Raw genomic sequence first — 16,240 nt, forward strand, 5'->3', positions numbered from 1 at the left:
TATTATATATCAAAATTATCTATAAGAACACTAATAATATTGGCTCCAAAAGGAATTCCTAAAGTACTGTGATATTTACATGTTTTTCCACCTGACCCTCTTTTATCTCTAGTTTCACCCTGAAGTAAATGTAAAAAGTCAACTCTAAAAAGATCAGGTAATGTTTATGAGTTTTGCAGGATGACAGAAGTCAACCTAAGTTATGCTTTCAATAATTAAGTCTATATTGATTTTTTCATAGCATTCTTGGGGAAGATAAAATTTCCAGCATGTCCCTTTTCAATAATTAAAACCCTAAATTACAAATCATGATAAAATGATACCTATAATGCTCTACAATTCCACTTCCCCTCATGATTGGATAAGAATAGTTTCTAAAGACAAAAGAAAAAAAAAGTTAAGAAGTAAAAACACCGTTAAGTCAGGAAGGGTATTTTGCTTCTGGGTGGCAAATGGATAGGCATAACTCTACCAGGAAGGTAAGGTTCCAAGCACTCGAAGGAGTATTCATATCTACCCATCACCTTCTATTGCCTAATGACTTTTTTTTTTTCAAAAGGTGAAAGCTGAAGGAAGTTAGTCAGATTTGGATAGGTTACCATGGATGTTGGTGCCCCCTATCGGTCCTAACAAAAATATAACTGGTATCAGCAGGCACTAATTCACATACCATTAGGAAGTAAAAATTCCTTTTTGTCTATGGTCAAGTACGGAAAAATTATAAGGAAGCTCATTATATCCACATTTCCTAAGCCACTAAATTATCCTTAAAAAATACAGAATATACTGTCATAAGTGCAAATACTCTCAAGGGCCTAAAAATCAACCTCCTAGTCAACTGATGGTCTAATCTGGATGCTAGTAGAAAGCAGTCTAGCAAATAGTCTAGTGAATTTCTGGGAGTCAAAATGTACTGCTTTGATGATTATTCAACAGTTAAAACTTTCACAATACTAATTCCAATTAGGTTGGTGAGGTTAATGACTAGACTAAACTGAGTAATTAGAATCCCATAAAAGCATCTGACAGGGGTCCACCATAAATAGCTGCAACCAAGTTCTGTTACCTTAAGACTTGAGGTCCAGGGACTTCCCTGGTGGCACAAGTGGATAAGACTCTGCGCTCCCAGTGCATGGGGGCCCGGGGAACTAGATCCCACATGCACACTGCAACTAAGAGTTCGCATGCTACAACTAAGGAGCCTACGTGCTACAACTAAGGAGCCGGCGAGCCGCAATTAAGGAGCCCACAAGCCACAATTAAGGGGCCCGCCTGCCGCAACTAAGACCCAATGCAACCAAATAAATAAATACATAAATATTTTGAAAAAAGAAGAAATCTTTAAAAAAATAAAAAAGACTTGAGGTACCAAATATGTCCAAAGTAACTAAATAAGATATATTTATAAACTATTTTTACTTCGGAGATCTGACTTCACCAAATCCTAGCAAAGGTAAGACGCTATGACTTATTAATAACACACATGGTACAGTGCAGTAGGAGATAGAGAGATATGTAAGACAAGTTTTCTGTCTTTGGATCTGACAGAACATAGCAGACTAGATGAAAATGCTTCATCGATTAAAAGGCAAAATATGAGAATTTAAGAGAAGAGAGAGTAGGCATAGGGCTAATTTACCAGAAAGAACAGATAAATCTGCGACCCCCTACTTCACAACATAAATATGCCTTCTTCATTACCACATTACCTTAGAAGCAAGTTTCCCAATTCTAAACAATCCATATAAATGCTCGCCTGATTTCCCACAACCACGCAGTGAGAATGTTTCAAAATAACAAGGTAGGAAGGAGGGAGGAGGTGGTCATATACTTCTGAGTATGGTATCTAATGAAAGTTTTACACACATACTACAGGTTAAGGGAAGAAAAGAAGAAAAACAACAACAACTTATAAGCACCTTCAACAAAATCTTGAGTTTAACTCCAGGGTATTCACAGCCTATCCAGACCCTAAATTAACATCTCCTATTTAAAAGGAAATTTTTTTTTTCTAAGGTAACCTTAAAAAGCGCAAGTCTTGAAAGGCAGGGAGAAGCAAAAAGATTGCCTCTAAACAAGGTGGTTTTCACTATAAAGTTTCATTCTGTTAGCAACTGTTAATTCTAAATGGTGGAAATATGAATATATTTATCTGTACTTCTCTGTATTTTTTTTTTTAATGAGCTTTTCAGAACAAGAAAAGCAAAGCTCAGAGTAGCTAATTTGTCTTCAGTGGTTGTCCTACTGCCAAAAAGTATCTTCCCCTATGCCATCTGAATTTGTTTTAACTCATCTGAAATGCCAACATCACTGATGTCGTACTCAACATCATACGGCATACCAGAGTATGTGAATGAGTGAATGAATAGGCAGGCTTTGCTTTGAATCAAACAAACACAGGTTAAGTCCACTCTGCCACTTATCAGCTACGTGACCCTAATGAAGTTACCTAAATAAAACCCTTCTAACCCAGTATCTTTGCCTTTAAAATGAGTATGAATATCCCCTCCGAACATCTGTATACTTCTCATATACTTTATTCAGGATATACATTTAACCATTTGCTTTCACTCTCATACTTCCTCAAACTTATATTTAATCATTGGTATATTTTTAAATCAATGTCTTAAAATAGTTTTGCTCACCGTTGCTTACTCAGTACAGTAAAACTCCTACCATATAGTAGAAACTCCAAACATTTATGAATAATGAAACAAATATGACAACACCTAAGGGTGAAAATGGGAATACATGAAAACTGTATTAACTCATTTAATTCTCAAAACAATGCTATAAGATAGAATCTACTATTATCACCATTAACATATAAGGAAACAGGAGAGAGGTTATGTAACTTGCCCAAGATCACAAACGTAGTGTGTGATGGACCAAAGATATGAATCCAAGCTCCATCTAATCGGAAATCCACTAATTGGAAAAGATGTGCATCACAACTTTTATGTTAGGAAATACATTTCTATTTTCCATATTGGTTAGTCACCCATTGAAAGCTGAGAAAATTACTGCAATTTTCAGTTTTTGATCTAAGGTTTTGCATCAGATTGGGGAGGTGGGTAAAGGAATATCTGAAGTTACACAAATTATCTAAAACATGATTATCCTTATTCTGAAATACTGAAGAGAAAATCCAATTCTCAATAACCTACGCTAACGTTTAGTAAAAATTAGATTCTTGTTCTTGAACATTCAAATAAAGCTTTTATTTAAATTGAATCTCCTTTCCTTCCAGTGTTCCCTCTTTCAGCAGATATACAAAATATCCAGCTAGCGTTTCATCGAAGTAAACATATATATTCTTGTTAAATTATCCTCCACTTTTGTAGGTTAAATATCCCAAAACTATAACCTTTCTTACTCCTTCTTAACCTTTCAATGATTTTTTTATTGGAAGAATAATCTCAAAGACGTTATCCATATTTTTCATTGTGTAGCCAATAACAGAAAGGAAGTAAGTACAATTAAGTATTAGCCACAAGATTTCCTAGCTCTAGAAAGTTAAACTTCTGCTAACATGTCAATAAAATGGTAATGAAATGAAAAACACTGCACAACTCATCCATTTAGCTTATAGTGTACAGTGACAATTAACGTTTATTTATTTCTCTATTCTGGTCAAGGATGGAGGCAGGTGCAGAGACATACTGTCCTCCTGCCTGCTTATCCCTCATCATGTACCTGTATAGATTTATACAAATGGTTGTGCTTTCTTCCACTTATTTCTCCTGACTCAGCTCCATAACAAATGACAAACCCACTGTTTACACCACTGTACAGAAGACAGAATAAAGCATATTAAAAACAAAGAAAACACTCCCCTAGTTGATCAGTCAACATATATCATTCCTATCTTCCAAGGAAAACAAACCCAACTCACAAAACTAACACACCTACAAACTTAAGCCTATTCTACATGATTTAATGAATTACTAAAAGTTTTGCTTATTTGGCTCAATTCCAATGGACAGAACTATCTAGGTATGTGAAGTTTAGAGAATAATATTTCAGTAAGTACTGCACTCAACTTCATATTAAGTTCCAAACCAGAGCTTGATACTTTATCTGAGAATTTAAAATCTTAATAAAATATTGGTATTTTGCCCATAGCTGCATGATTGTGTTACCTTGCAATTGACCGCCTAGTTTTTGAAAAAGGTCAGGAGGGAGATACAGGGAATAAATTGTCATGAAAAGTATACTGGTCTGAATCATTAGAAAACTCTGATTTCCACTTTTGCTGTTACCACCACAACCAGTTTCCTTAAAAAAAAAAAAAAAGTCTCATTTTTAAAATAAAAGGGTTAGATGAGATTACCTCTAAAATGTTTCTCATCTCTGTAAAAATAATACAATTGAATGATTCTAACTACCATATAATAGATTTTACTGGAAATAAGGATCCTGTCACATCCTTCTCTTCACTGTTTCATATGCAGGCTGAGCAACACACTATCCTGAAACACCCAACTAGGTCAACACAAAATCTATCACTACAAACCTACCCTTAGAATTCAGTAGGCTAAATGAAATAGCAGGGAGTGTCCATCTTTTTGGTATACACGCACGAACTATTTATTACATCTCTACCGATATAACTTCATCCAGTCTGAGGTCAAAGAGAATCTAGTCTTCTACTAACAGACAAGTCTCAAATTCTTTAAAAGGTATTTCCCTATTTGAAATTAGGGAACCCAAGTTCCAATAATGCAATTTTCGAAAAACCAGTCTTTTACCAAAATTAGCTGTGCTTGTGGAAAAGAATAAATGGCAAGTGGTACTTCTAGATAATTCAGTTGTTCTCTCTTATAAGTTAATTTATAATCAGCCTTTAAAGCTGCTTTCCTTCTGCTGCCTTAAGTTACAACTTCTTTCTTCAGATCAAGATTTTCAAGCTTCCATTTCAGGGAGTGGACAAAAGAGTTACAAAACAGCTGCTAACTAGTAAGGCTAACTCTTCTTCGCTTGTTCTCAGTATGGTTGGTATGTTTTACTGAGTTTTGGTTAAATGGTCTTCTTTGAAGAATGAGGTCCTGCAACGCCGCCTGTCTGTGGACCCAGGAAAAATTATAAACAGTTATTATGAAACCAGATCACTAGGACAAACCAGGAGGCCTTCCTATTCCAACTCACCACAACCAAGCCTGGCTCCAAAGCAGACTCTTCAGCTGCCTGACGTTATGTGGAAAGCAACAGGGCCTAGCTTAATTCTTCCTCACCAAGGAAACATTTGAAAATGTAAGAGTATGTACATGTAAGGATCAAATGTATTTTTCATCCACTGAGTTACATATAAATGTATACGGACATAAGATCAGTTCATCCAAAATCCTTGAGAGATTGAGGAAGTGAAGGTTACTTCAGCAGCCACAATAGTTATGAGAAAAAAAAAAAACCTGCAGCAGAACAGTATGGAAAAGTACAGCTTCTCACGTGTCTCTCACGTACACAAATACCTAGCTCTGAGTCCATTACAACCTTGCCTCCCCCCAAAACTGCTCCCTTCCACCTCACAAGTGGGAGAAATGTACCAACCTCCTAGTCGTTCCTCACGAGACTCATCTACCTATTATCTTACCCCTCCAGCTTTGGTCCCGCCCCCGCCCCAGGAGTAACACGGCCCTACTGGCCCAAGGCCGACCCCGCCGGCTGGGCAAAGAGGGAATCTAAGCGATTCCCTCCATCCTAAACCGAGTGAACCATGCCAGGGTAACGTGCTGTTCACCAACTCTGTGCACTCCGTGGTCCTCCCACCCCCACGTGTCAGCTACCCTCCCCCACATGTCCACACCTCACAATTTCGGCCGGGGAAAGGAAGGGGGCAGTGGAAAGCCTGGCCCCTAAGACAGATCAAGCCCACAGGAATCTGTCCCACCGCAAGTCCCCTCCCACCTTTGGCCCCTACCCTTTACGCTCCCTTCCTCCCTCCTTCCCTTGAAACCAGGCCCTTGCCTCAGAAACCTCCTCTTCCTCGTCGTCGTCGTCCTCTTCTTCCTCGCTGTTGTTGCTGCTGGTGCCGCCGCCGCCGCCGCCTCCGCCGCCGCCTCCACCGCCGCCGCTGTTGTCGCTGTCGCTGCTGCTTTCGCTGCTGCTGGGGGGTCGGCAAGTCCGGTTACGCTTGGCCTTGTGGTGTTGCTGCGGCAGCGGCTTCTTCTTCAGGAGCAGGTCGCAGACTCGCACCATCCCACGAGGAGACGAGGCCGAGCAAGCCCCGCTGCCGCCGCCGCCGCCAACGCCGCTGCCGACCTCCGCCGCCGGTGCAGCCGCGGGGGGGCCCGCCACAGCCGCCACCGCCGGGGGGCTCCCTTCTCCCTCAGCTGCCGCCGCCGCCGCCGCCACCGGAACCGTAGCCTTCTCCATCTCCGGGGAAAGAGGGAGGGCGCGGACGGGGGAGGGGCGTGGGGGCTACGCTCTACCGCGATTTCGGCCGCACCGGGACCAACACAGCGCTCGGTGCCGCCTCCGCCGCCACCGCCTCGGTCACCTCTACTGCTGCCGCCGCCGCCGCCGCTCCGCCAGCTCTCACCTCGTCTCGCGATACTAAGGGCGGGGAGCCTGACGATGGGAGGGAGGGAGAGGGAGGGAGCGTGAGGGAGCTAGGAGGGGGTGGTTAGAGGCGAAGAGGGAGACCGGGGTGTCGGGAGATCAAGCGGAGGGGAGACTACCCAGAGTCGGGGAAAGTGTGCCTAGGGCGACTTCCGATGGGGGGACGCCGGGGACAGAGGAGGGCCGCGGTTACTGCCGTAGCGCCCGCTACACCCGGATTGCTTCTCTTTCCTCGCTATTTCCCCCGCACACAGCCCTTCAGACCTCCCTTCTTCCTTCCTCGCTGATGACTAGAACGCAGCCGCAGGCGGAAGTACGGATGACGCCATCAGTCGTCGCCTGAGCGGTGGCGCGCGGGTGGCCGAAACACGAAAGTGAGATTTTGAGGGTCGGGTCCTGGGCCCCCGCGGGCGGGCAGTGCTGCGGTGCTGGGGGCGGGCGGGCAGGCTGGAGAGGAGCAGCCTGGGCCGGGTGGGGAACCCATACCGAAGCACGGACCAGACGCTTTGTTAGCTGGAGGCCCGGACTGCCTGATCCGGGAGGTGGAGCCTGGTTCTGGACTCTTGTACGTAGTTTCGTTTCTGGCCATTTTTTTCTACCGCCAAATGGTGAGTTAGGGCTGTGGATCTTGAGAGATGGCGTCGTGTAAAGGAAAGAGCCCACTTTGACTAAGTCTTGGGTCAGACTTCCTGAACCTGAGTTTACACCTGTGTAACATAAAGGAGTTCGACTAAGTGAAGTCTGAGATCACTACAGCTCTGAAGTTTCCAAGGGGAGAAGACAGGAGAAGGAAGCAGAATCTGTGCCAGACTCTGCTGACGATTCAGTGAATGACCCCGATTTTGTCCTTCCACCCCTCACCTACTCAGCTTTTTATCTGTGAAGTAAGCATCATAAGTAGTCATCCTTGTCTGTGAATCTCTTGAAAGGAATATTGTGATGGGGGTTGTGAGTTCAGTTGTAGGTGTCTGAAGAACTTTCAGGACTTTTGGAATAATAACGTAGCTTATTGAACTTAGATTTATCCCTTTCAGGTTCAGTAACACAGTAGCATAAGGAAAATGAAGGAAACATCAAAGAAAGATGTACTGGCACAAGATAAAAAGTATGTCTCAGCTGACATAGTTGCCGTTTTAAGACTGCTAAGTTTAGCTGAGTATGCCTGAATTTTTTTAGCCTTTTTTTTTCTTTTTAGCATTGGCATACCATATGAAATGTGGGCAGTTGCCAGTACTCTACAGAGTACTATGGCAGAATTGGCAATGATTGAATCAATTCATTCAAGCAAAAATTCATCATGTGCCTACTGTGTGCATAGTTTATAAAATCAAGCAAAAATTCATCATGTGCCTACTGTGTGCATAGTTTGTAAAATCTAAGTCTCTGCTTCCTGGGGCTTTACAGTGTAATAAGTGTTATAGTAAATATACACACGAAGTGCTAATCATCTGCCTGTTCCTCTCCTACAGTGGTTGCTAAGTTCTGTGCAGAACAGTACACTACATTATGTATCTTAACACTACAGATTTAGGTCTTAACCTCCTACTTATATATTCTTCAGCACCTTTTTCTCCCTTCCCACCAGAATACTTTTGCAGTCTTTAAATCCCAACCACATTTCATTATGTGACTTTACTTCAAACTTCACAAGAAGATCGATGCTATTAGTCACAAACTCCTTCAATTTTCCAAATGCTAGAAACTTAGGTACTTCTGGATCTTTCCTTTCCTCCAATATCAGAGGAATGAGAGACTCCCAGCTCTTATATAAGATGAATTATCCGTCTGTACTGTAGTTCCAATCCCTGAGTTCTCTTCTATTATCTTTTCTGTCTTCAATCCTCTACATTTGTGGTTCCACTGTGTTTCCTTTCCTTCACAACCAAGCTTTAAAGAGTATTCTACATTCAATGTCTCTTTTTGTTATCTGAATTTCACTTATTAACCCTCTGCAGTCTGACTTATGTACCTATCACACTATCACAAATACTCTGTTTGAAGTAATTCCATTATTTACAACAAAATGAATTCTTACTCTTTTATATAATAGGGAAATGATTATTTTGTTGGAACTATTAGAATAAGGTCACACCTATTAGAATGGACAAAGCCCCTGGAGTGACTTTCTGTTCTTTTTATGTAGCATTTTTTTTCCTTTTAGAACCTTGTAACAGAGACTTGATTAGTCATTCATGAAACTTATTTCTTCTTCCTGGGCAAACAGCTAGACTAAATATCCCAACTTCCCTTTAGTTATTTGTGGTCATTTGAATGACTTTTAGCCAGTGAAGTGTAAAGGGAAGTGACATGCTCATTTTCAGGCTTAATGAAGTCCTTCCATCTTCACTCTTTGTCCATCAACTTGAAGCTAGTGAGTATGGTGATCTTAAAAACTGTATTTTGAAGATGCCAGAGCCAGAAGAGAGAAGGAGCATGAATGGCTAAATTACTACTTGGAAGACACCTCCAAATTAGAAACACTGCTTTTTGGACTTCTTGTAAGAGAGAAAATTGAGATTTGAGAATTCATATGTTACAGGAGCTAGAATGACTATGACTAACCTAGAAATTGGTGCTGGAAGTGGGGTACTGCTTAGACAGTACCCCATATTTTTATGCTATAAAATATGCTGTATTGGCTTACTGATGATGCAGCAGATGTTGGAGAAACTGGTATCAGAGGCTGGAAGGAGACCCATGTTTCGCAGTGGCAAAATGGGGGGTAAAACTATTACCTACCTATTGAGACTGTAGCTCAGTACAATCTCAATAATAAGAGGAAATAGCTCAAAAGAGTATAAGTAATACTGTATTTTGCATTTTAGCATTTTACTTTTAGCAAGACTTTGCTAAAGAGATAAGCTCAGGAAACAGTTGCAGAAATGAAAGTGCATAGGAATATTTGGAATTCTTGACCTGGAACAGTAAAAAAATGAAACTAGAAGAGGCCTTGAGTACAGTCCTCCCAAGATTTAGTGCCGGAACAAAAATCAGATCAAGGCTTTGGCCTTTCCATCCAAGGCTGTTATTTTCGATGGCCTCAAGGAGGCTGGGATGAAGTTCTTGAGAAACACGGGGGCAAGGAAGCAAAGGAATAAATTGGGTTAGAGAATTATGTAAGAACTTTGGGTGTAGTTACTGGAGGCAAATAGATCATAGGACTAAATTTTTGAAGGAATTTTATTACTGATCAAATTATGAACTTGATTCAAATATTGTTCAAGTGTTAAAACTTTGAGGCAGCTGTTCCATCCCAAACTTGCATAAGTAGAAAATAGAGCATAAATGCTTTACCAACTCCCCAATACTCACATAGGACGTGGCCATGGGTAATAATGGGCAGAAAACATTTCAGAGGCCAGTATTGGGCCATGCAGAAGACAGGGGACAAATTCCTCTCCAAAACTAAATTGCGATCTCATCAAAATTTCCTCCACTCACAGCAGATGGACCACAAAATGCCTGCTCAGTATTTCATCATTGTTATGTATCTATATTGCCTAGTGTCTCACAGTTTTCTCTTTTCCTAATGAGAGCATATTGTAGTTACTTGTTTCTGATCTACCACTGTACAATATGTTTCCTGGAATTTGGGGTGATATTCGAGATAACTTGTGTTTTTTAATTCATAGGTTGTATCTGGACCTAATGAAGAGGACTGCACATTACCTAAAAACTAGACTTTAAGCCCGACCTAGTAACTGGATAGAACTTCTAGGTTGTCTTTATTGGAGTAGGATGTGTTCTTTGTTTGGGAAGAGAGGTAAAATGGATATTTAGTGATCAGAATAGTGGACTCTTGCAGACACTAGATTCTTCTTCTGGGCACAGAGTTAGATTACATTTCCCAGCCTCCTTTGCAATTAGGCTTCCCAGTTAGATGTGCCAATTAGATTCTAACTAGTGGAATGTGAGTAAAAGTGATGAGCTCCTATTGCATCTCTGGTCCATAAAAGATATCACATGAAAAGTTCTCCAGCATCTCCCATTCCCCAGGAACTTAAGGCATTTGTATTGGAAGCCATGTGTAGAAGATGGCGAAGCCACAAGGTGGAAGGACTCTGGTTTCCTGAATCTTCACTTGGAGGATAGCTGCCTGCCTATTAACTTGTGTTAGAGTTCTTATGCATTCTTTTTTTTTTAATTAATTAATTAATTTATTTTTTATGGCTGTGTTTGGTCTTCGTTTCTGTGCAAGGGCTTTCTCTAGTTGCGGCAAGTGGGGGCCACTCTTCATCGCAGTGCGTGGGCCTCTCACTATCGTGGCCTCTCTTGTTGCGGAGCACAGGCTCCAGACACGCAAGCTCAGTAATTGTGGCTCATGGGCCTAGTTGCTCCGTGGCATGTGGGATCTTCCCAGACCAGGGCTCGAACCCGTGTCCCCTGCATTGGCAGGCAGATTCTCAACCACTGTGCCACCAGGGAAGCCCCTCTTATGCATTCTTTTGTGTGACCCACTGATATTTGAGAGTTTGTCCTAACTAATATAGATCTACCCTTGTTTCTCCAGGTGCAACCATCCATTTCCTGGTCTTAACTCCCATACCACAGGAGTGGGCCCATGAATCAAGCCAACCAAAGTACCATAATTCCTCAGTCATAGGGATTGGTTTAGGAATGGGCAGGTTAACAAAAGGAGCCAATCAGAGACAACCTCACCATTTTGGCTAGCATTATTGAGAAAGAGGCACCTCACTCTGGCTGAAGTTAAGCAAAAGCTTAAATTATCTGTGGCCTTTGGTCACCATGTGGCACGAACATGTCTGAGAAAGAAATCATTACAAGACAGTAGAGGCAGTCTTGATGGTATTGCAAGAGGAAAAAAGTGCTCATGATTGAGACATATTTCTTGGCTCTCTCCTCAGAGTTGAAACCCTAAGGGGTAAGGGATAGACACTGCCAGGAAGACTTCGGAATTCAAAAACAGGGAGCTTGTGGCTTGGGCCCTGTTTCCCACCTGGAACTTTGCCCAACACAGGCAACTACAATCAAGTAGAAATGGCAACATAATATGTTTAAGCAGATGGCCAGGCAGCATTGATAACCACTCCCACTCCTGCATGTTCCTTGACTACACTGAACTGAAAAGGAGATACAGAATTCCTTAAGAGGTATGTAAATTTGATTCACAGTAAGAGCGCAATTGCTTTACACAGGCTTGCTGCAGTACAGGGTGATTGAAACTCATGGCACAGGCTGTGGTATGAATCCATGGGTTGGATAGAGGATCCTATTGAAAAGACACTAACACCCATAAATTCTAAAGTAAGGGCAGAGGAAAAACAATCACATTTTGAGAGAATAGATTGCAAATTGTATCAACAATAGACCTTACAGCAACAAATTTAGACAGCAAGCAGGCCAGATGCCCCTCCAGCAATGCCATGGTAGTGAAGGACTTACCTCCAGCAACCAGATAAAATCTTAGAGAGAGAGAAAAGCCTAATAATATGTTAAACTTTGAATTCCCTGAACTTGCATCCAAAATTGATGTGAAATTCAAACGGACTGTTAAACTGGAAAAGAGTAAGAAATCTCAAAATGGCAAGGTTTGGGTTTTATTCCTGACTAGTATATAAAATAATACCAGTGTCAACAAATGACACACCCTGAAATGTAAAACTGGTAAGTCTAGGTGGCATGCACAGTGATAATGATTCCTTGGCTTAGGAGGTTCGTTAATATTTACTATGTTGTAGCAAGCAAGCAAATTGTTAAATTTTAGATCTTAGACAATATCTATATCAAGGTTAACGTTTTAGGGGAATTGGTAGAAAAATGTCAGGATTTTGCAGTGTGTCCATTAGCAAGGTCCTACAAGAAAGGGATACATTTCAGTTCAAGCTGCCTATATGAATGCAGAAGAAAGAATACAGTTAACCCTTAAACTGTGCGAATTTTTAAAAATAAATACAGTGGCCCTCAGTACTGGGGGACTCCACATACATGGTTAAATCTGCAAATGCAGAATCCACAGATCTGGAGGGTTGACTACTGGACCCAAGCATCCGCAGATTTTGCTATCTGTGGCAGGTCCTGGAACCAGTCACCTTTGAGTACCGAGGAACAACTGTATATTTCTAAGACACCCCCTTTCTGCATGTACTCAGTAATCCATGTGACTGAGAATCAACTAAACCTGCAATGTACAGGTTTGGAAAACCCATATTCTCTGTCCTGAGCTAAAGTTAGTGCAAACAGCTAAGGAGTTGAAAACTCAGTAAAAGATATACTTGGAACCCTGAAAAAAGCCTGATTCTTGATCACCTCATGCATCTCTTGCTGTGTATATCCTATCTGACAAAGTTTGACAAATTAGTCCCATTGTGAGGAACCATTCCCTGAGATGCAACTTGGAGGCATGTGGACAGAGATAAATCCTAGCTGCATTATCCCTAAACTCATTGCTCAGCTTATGATTTTGGATGCAAAGGCCAAATTAGAAATACATAGTTAATTTAGTCGACTGGAGGATAGACATTGCATTCCAAACTTGTAACACATTGCTAAGGGACAGAAAACAGATTAACACACCATCTCTGTTTTTGGTTTCTAAACCAGAGTTACCAAAAAGCAAGGTGACCAGCAACCAACTAAGATTGTAAGAGACTTGTATAGACAAAAAATACCAAGTCTTTCAAACAAAGGCCTATGATTGCTTAATTCCAGTACCCTCTTATGTATGGGCAAGGGATCAGGGAGCACCTTCCAGAGCACAAACTCAAGACATATTAACTGGACTTCCCTGGTGGCGCAGTAGTTAAGAATCCGCCTGCCAATGCATGGGGCATGGGTTCGAGCCCTGGTCCGGGAAGATCCCACATGCTGCGGAGCAACTAAGCCCATGCGCCACAACTACTGAGCCTGCTCTCTAGAGCCCACAAGCCACAACTACTGAGCCCACATGCCGCAACTACTGAAGCCTGTGCACCTAGAGCCCCTGCTCTGCAATAAGAGAAGCCACCACAATGAGAAGCCTGTGCACCACAATAAAAAGTAGCCCCCACTCTCCTCAGCTAGAGAAAGCCTGCACGCAGCAACAAAGACCCAACACAGCCAAAGAAAAAAGGACGTATTAACTAACCAAGAACCTCATCTACTAGCTAATTAGAGTGCCCTTACTTTCCTTAAGTGTATACCAATATCTAATAAAGTTATCTTTATCATGCTGTACCATGATGTGCTACATTCAAACCTGGTTTAAGAAATGCATATCACCTAGAACTCTTGGTTTCCAAGAGCAAGATGGAAAAATTGGATGAGAGTTTGGCATGTCTCCTGTTGGAGAAGAGAGTATTTCAGTTGTCCATGGTATAATTATATTGTCTTAGACTAGGGCATTTTTAAAATTCTGTGTACTAAAGAAAGCACAAGTATAGGTGCTGGGTAGCCAAGGGTAGAATGTAGTGAACAACACTTTTGTATGTCCATCTTTTCAGGAGATTCCTATCCTTTATGTAATAAAGCTGTCAGTTATATGACTTCCCCTGTCATAAAGATAGGTACATGAGCCAAGCCAATCTCCAGAGTAATGTATGACAATTTTACTGAGGCTAGAGCTGCCACTTACCATCTTTGGCACAACAGGGAGCAAACCTACCTTACCATATACAGGTGTTCCTTGGAGGTATTGCAGGTTCGGTTCCAGACTACCACAAGAAAGCAAATATCAATAAAGTGAGTCACGAATTTGTTGATTTCCCAGTGTTTACAAAAGTTATTTTTACACCATACTCTAGTCTATTAAGTCTGCAATAGCATTATGTGTTAAACATATTAAAGCATTATGTCTTAAGCATGTTTAAGCATTATACCTTAAATAAAAATACTGCTAAAAAATGCTACCATCATCTGAGTCTTCAGCAAGTCATAGTAGTAACATCAAAGTAGTTTCACAGATAACCAAATCATATATAGTAATAATGAAAAAGTTTGAAATGTGAGAATTACAAAATGTGACACAGAGATACAAAGGGAACAAATGCTATTGGAAAAGTGGTGCCAATAGGTATGCTCAGTGCAGAGTTGCCACAAACCTTTTATTTAAAAAATGCAGTATCTGCAAAATGCAATAAAGTGAAATGTAACAAAGCAAGGTATGCCTGTAGAAAAAACAGACCAAGGCATTATAAGCAATAGAGACTAGAGTCCAGATAGCATTTGAAATCCAGGATCATAGACTAACCCATTGTCCATTAATTAAGTGGCCACTAAGTTCTGTCTTTTTTCCCTCCCACACCTGCTGCTCTCATTTAAGCTATTTCAAGGTACGTTTTATACATGTGCAACTAAAATATCCCTGACTAATATAGTCCCCTGGGTGGCATAGTCCCATTCTTAGAGAATCTTACAAAACAAGGATTGGGGCAGTAGTTAACATTGTCCCACCAAAATCTCCATGGAGACATTTCCTCAATTGCCTTCCTTGGAAAAATTGTTTGACTTTATTAAGAAGATAGTGATTTATGATTACTTCCTAATTGCCAAAGACATTAGCCTCTCCCAGTCCCTACCTTACCTGGTGTGGAATTTGGCATCAATTGTTGCAGTTTCCAAGTGGGTCCCAGTAAACTAATCCCCTCTTCTTGCCTAGGTTCTGAACAATTTGGGAAATAAAGCAAAGGATAGAAATGGGGGCCAAAATATCGCTTTATTACAGATAAAGTTAAGTTGGTTGATGTTGCGTAGTGGGAAAACCAAATCGGCCTGCCAACTGATCCCCAGCATTAGGCAGATTTATACCTCCAATTCCTAGCAACAACACTTGACAGGGACAGCATGGAGGATCAAATGGGAATTTGGTCTCTGGACAACCTTGTTCTTTGAGGTTGGAAGACAAAGCTAAATCAGACATTCTTCACAAATTTACTAATTTTATAAGTCACTCAATCTCCCCAAGTGTAGAGGAAGACCCAGAACTAATTGAGGTCCTTTCACAGGGAGCAAACTTCAGAAGCAAGCACGTTGCTTTCTCCACTAGCATCATTGACCAATTCCTACTTGAATCTTCCTTCCTTCCTTCCTTCCTTCCTTCCTTTAGTTTCCATGATAACCTAGTTGCTTTACCTTTTTAATCAATCCTGCTTATTCTTTATAGGCCTTTCTTCCTCTATCTGGTTCTTAAATATTAAGAGTTCCCCATGATTCTGGCCATTGCCCTATTTCTATTTTATATACTGTCCCTAAGGAATCTCATTTAAGTTCACAATTTCATTTACCATATATAAGACTAATGAATTCATATCCCTTATCTCCACCCCAACCCATATAGATCCAGGGTTACCAATGGAATTACAGTGTTTAAACTAATGTTTCCTTAGCCTTTATCTCCAACCTAAATGGATCCAAGGTTACCAAATCCTATTCATTCGTTCTATGTTCTATGTTCTCACTACCTAATTACTTTCTTTGCCTCACAACCACTGCCTTAATTTGGCTTCTACCATCTTTCATCCATTCTATTGCAAAAGTCTATTAATCTCTCTGCCTCTGATCCTACTCTACTCCATTTTATCCTCTACATTGCCACCCAAGTTAATTCTCTACCTTGTAAAAACAATTTAATTCTGGATACAAAAACAATACATATTCATTGTAGAGCATTAACAAAATATAGAAAAGCACACACACAGGAACATTTAATTCCATCAGCTAGAGATAGCCACTGATGACATTTTAG

At 41.0% G+C, this 16,240-nt stretch overlaps 1 protein-coding gene across 7 annotated transcripts in view; it reads right to left on the reverse strand.

The window, feature by feature from the left end:
- ANKRD17 (ankyrin repeat domain 17) overlaps positions 1–6,490 on the reverse strand; it is a 159,786-nt gene extending 153,296 nt beyond the window's left edge. For all 7 annotated transcript variants that reach the window (XM_082838778.1, XM_082838781.1, XM_082838777.1 and 4 more), the window contains exon 1: positions 5,968–6,490. In XM_082838778.1, the coding sequence (XP_082694904.1) occupies positions 5,968–6,375 (408 nt within the window). In that variant the 5' untranslated portion in view covers positions 6,376–6,490. The remainder of the gene's footprint in view (positions 1–5,967) is intronic.
- Between the last annotated feature and the right edge of the window lie 9,750 nt (positions 6,491–16,240).

Source organism: Leucopleurus acutus (assembly GCF_964270905.1).
Source record: "Leucopleurus acutus genome assembly, chromosome: 4".
Lineage (NCBI taxonomy): Eukaryota > Metazoa > Chordata > Mammalia > Artiodactyla > Delphinidae > Leucopleurus > Leucopleurus acutus.